Raw genomic sequence first — 3,526 nt, forward strand, 5'->3', positions numbered from 1 at the left:
GCACCACCAGCCACCACAGCCTGCCGGCCGCCCACGCCCTGCACAACATCCACCCCGACGAAATGGAGAGCGACGAGGAGGTGGACATCGTCATTGAGGGGGCTCCCGAGCCACCACGTGTGCCTAGGGCACAAGGCACACCCGCAGGTAGCCTCTCCCGGGTCAATGGCGCCGGCCTGGCCCACAGACTGCAGCGGGACCTGGCCCTGAGCGGGGCAGGGCGGGACAGCGCCGGCAGCATGCACCGGCTGCTCAGCTCCCTGAAGGCGGACCCCCGCCACGGCCTGGCCCTGCCCCCGGGCGGCGTGGAGGAGCACGGGCCGGCCCTGACGCTCTAGCAGACGCTGGGGTGTCCCGGGAGGTGGGAGCTGATGGACAGACTCCAGGAGGACAGGTTCCACGGGGACATGTTTTTAAATTCTTATTCCAATTTTAAAGTAAGAAAAATAATGGTGTCATGTGTGCCTTCCTCTTCTGCTGTCCTTGTTCATCACCCTCTTCTCTCACGCCCTGCTCTTCCTGTCAGCTTCTGGATGGGAAACAAAAACATTTCTGTAGACTTCCTCACAGAATCAGCACACGTGTGCACACGCACCAGCCATGAGTGCGGAATGATGGAGAAGAGCGGACCGAGTGCAGAAGGTACTTTGTTTTTTTTAAATGGAGCTTTAAACATACTTTTTAAAACTAGTCAAGCCCATGTTTCCAGCCTCACCCATGCAGGAACACCCTTCGTCAGCTCTCCCCCGCGCTCCCTCCCACCTGCAGTGAGGCTGTTTTCTGACAGGCCCTGCAGCAGAGACTGTTTTGAAGAACAAATGCCAAGGCCAGCAGAGCATAGCGGTCACCTTGCTGGGCTCCCATATGGCTGATCACGGTTCAAGTCCTGGACCCAGTGGCTGGAGAGTCAGGCCGGGCGCATGTGTGTGCGTGCCCACAAGAAGGGATTGTGGTGTGTCCAAACACCCTGGGATGATCTCTCACTTTCCCTCTCACTGTCTCTGTCTCTCTTGGCAAGTGTGTGCACACGCCCTACGGCAGAAACCTACAGCCCAGCTGCAGAAGACAGACTTCACCATGCAGTGTTCGCGGTCGGACTCGGGGCCCAGCCGGCTCCCCAAACCTCGCCTGGCTGCATAAGTGTGCACCAGGCTATCGGTGCTGTGAGTTTGTCCCCACATGTCCCCACAGGCTGCTTCTGTGACCATCATCAGACACGGCCCATCCTGCCCTTGAGGGGGGAGTGCAGCCTGGGGAAGGTGTCCTGGGACCGGAAGCACAGGCACAGCAGGGCCCTCGTGACCCAGAGCTGGCATTTCCCCTGGGCAGCCACCAGCCTCCATGGGTCGAGCGGGCACGTCAGAGGTGACAGAGCCTGACTGCACAGGCACCCGGGTTCAGCATCCTCTGTTCTTTGAAGAGCGGGGTCTGTCTTTTCCTTTTTTTTTTTTTTGAGAGGTTTTCACTATAGGGCGTGTGCGCTCGCCAGACAGACAGAGAGAGACATAGAGACAGAAAGCGAGAAATCACCCCCCAGGGGGGATGGTCACGCCGCAATCCCTTCTCCATTCTCCTCTCAGGATCTTGGGCACGCACGCACACGCGCCCGGCGTGAATTTTAAGCCACCGGGTCCAGGACACGAACCGCGGTCGACTACGTGGGAGTCCAGCGACATAGCCATTACGCTAACTGCTGGTTCCCTGTCTTTTCCTATTTTTATGTTTTTCTCTAAGTGTCTTTATTTCAACATTTTTATTCACCGTTAAACTTTTTTTAATATTTAAAATTTTCTTTTTTTACATTCAAACATTGTATATCTTCACAGCATACAAAGTGGATTTTCCCAAGAAAAGCCAGTTCCACATGGCTTGTCATAAACATGGGAGGAACCGATACTGACCATCGTTCCAGAGATGGGGCTCGACACGGGCCACCGGGACTGAAAGACCCGCTGTCCACAGGTGTGCCCCCCAGAGTAGGCTCCTCCTCGAAGGTGGGGCCATGCCCGATGATGGTCACAAAGCAGCCCACAGGGACACCCCATGCAGCGATGGCTTCCATGCACACCCTCCTGGGTTGGGAGGGGACGCTCAGCAGGGCCCTCATGACCCAGAGCTGGCATTTCCCCTGGGGTAACAGCCAGCCTTCTCTGGGCTGAAAGAGATGACGGACCAGCAAACAAAGCAGGTTTCTCAGCCGTTCTCAGTTCCAGACCTGCCGAGCCACATCAGGGTCGGATGGTGCTAGCCAGGAACCCCGTGTCTGTAACAAGCCGCGTGGAATTTGCTGCTTTAGCAAATGTTAATTCTGTTGTCACCTTCCTTTGCTCTTTTATATATTTAGTAATTTTAAAGGTTCGTATTTATCTAATTAAATTCTATGAAAAGTGTGTTTTCTGTTTGGAAACAATGCCAGGGAGAAAGGTTACATTTATACTTTGAGAACTAAAACTTACCCAAGTCAACCCTTCATTTAAATGCAGGGAGAAGCTCTCTGCTGCCCTGTCCCTGAGCTTCCACCGCTGCACCCGTGGCCCTGCACCCCTGCTGGTCAGCGGCAGGCCGGCCCTAACTTCTCAAGTTCAGGCTGACATTTTCTTTTTTCCTGAATTCATTAAGTATAAAGCAAATTCTTCCCCTTTTGACTCCTGGCAGCAATAGCTTTCCTGGGGTCTGTTTTTCTGCACTTCAGTTTGATCTGGCTGTTCTCATACAAAAAAGGGTTGCTGCCCTCGATCCTGAGGACGGGAGTCTGAGGACGCCCTCTAAGTTTGGGCGGCAGAGACCTGGCCCTGCCCACGCTCATGCTCATGGTGAGGTGAGCTGCTAGAGTCCTGTCTGGGACCCACAGTCGGAAGTGCTTCCACAGGGGCCGACGTTCTGACGCAGGGAATTGCAGAGGGTGCCTTCTGCACTGCTGCTGGTTACTGAGTAGCTGCTGAGTAACTGGCTTTGCTGCCAGAAAGAAAAATTATTCTTACCATGTTTGAAGTGGTTAAGCAAATGTGCTTTTTTATGGAAAAAAAAAAGGGGTTACTATGAGATGCTTGCACGGCTCCCCAGTCTGGGAGCTCAGACTGCCTGGGACAGATGCTTCAGTGTGTTCTTCCACTCAGGTCTGTACTCTAGCTGTTTTCCTCTTTTAAATGAAACAGAACTGTCAAATATTAAGCTTTTCTTGATTTTATAAGAGAATAAAAACTTTCTTGCTTTTGAAATACAAAACACATTAATGGTACCACTGTTCTACGTGGGGTGCCGTGGACCCTCACGTGTTCTCTGTGGGGTGCCGTTACTCCCTCGTACAGATCAGGAAACAAGCCAGGCCAGGTATGGACAGATGAAGGCCCAGGACCTCCTTGTGAAGCCTGCGGTAAAAGCCTCTCCGAGTGCCCCGCGAGCCCTTCCAGAACCTGCCTTGGTTTGCAGAAGTCCATGACACGGTTGTTCTGACTCCTACGTGACACAGACCCACCATAGATGCTGCGGTCCTGGGAGCACGTGGTCCTGGTGGGACATTGCAGTG

General features: G+C 53.7%; 1 protein-coding gene across 1 annotated transcript in view; it reads left to right on the forward strand.

The window, feature by feature from the left end:
• Positions 1 to 450, forward strand: part of PARD6G (par-6 family cell polarity regulator gamma) — a gene marked incomplete at its 5' end in the record, with an annotated part of 33,572 nt that extends 33,122 nt beyond the window's left edge. The window contains 1 exon segment of the mRNA XM_014583080.1: positions 1 to 450. Within this exon segment, the coding sequence (XP_014438566.1) occupies positions 1 to 338 (338 nt within the window).
• Between the last annotated feature and the right edge of the window lie 3,076 nt (positions 451 to 3,526).

Source organism: Tupaia chinensis, unplaced genomic scaffold (assembly GCF_000334495.1).
Source record: "Tupaia chinensis unplaced genomic scaffold, TupChi_1.0 Scaffold144022_1, whole genome shotgun sequence".
In the NCBI taxonomy this organism is placed as follows: Eukaryota; Metazoa; Chordata; class Mammalia; order Scandentia; family Tupaiidae; genus Tupaia; species Tupaia belangeri.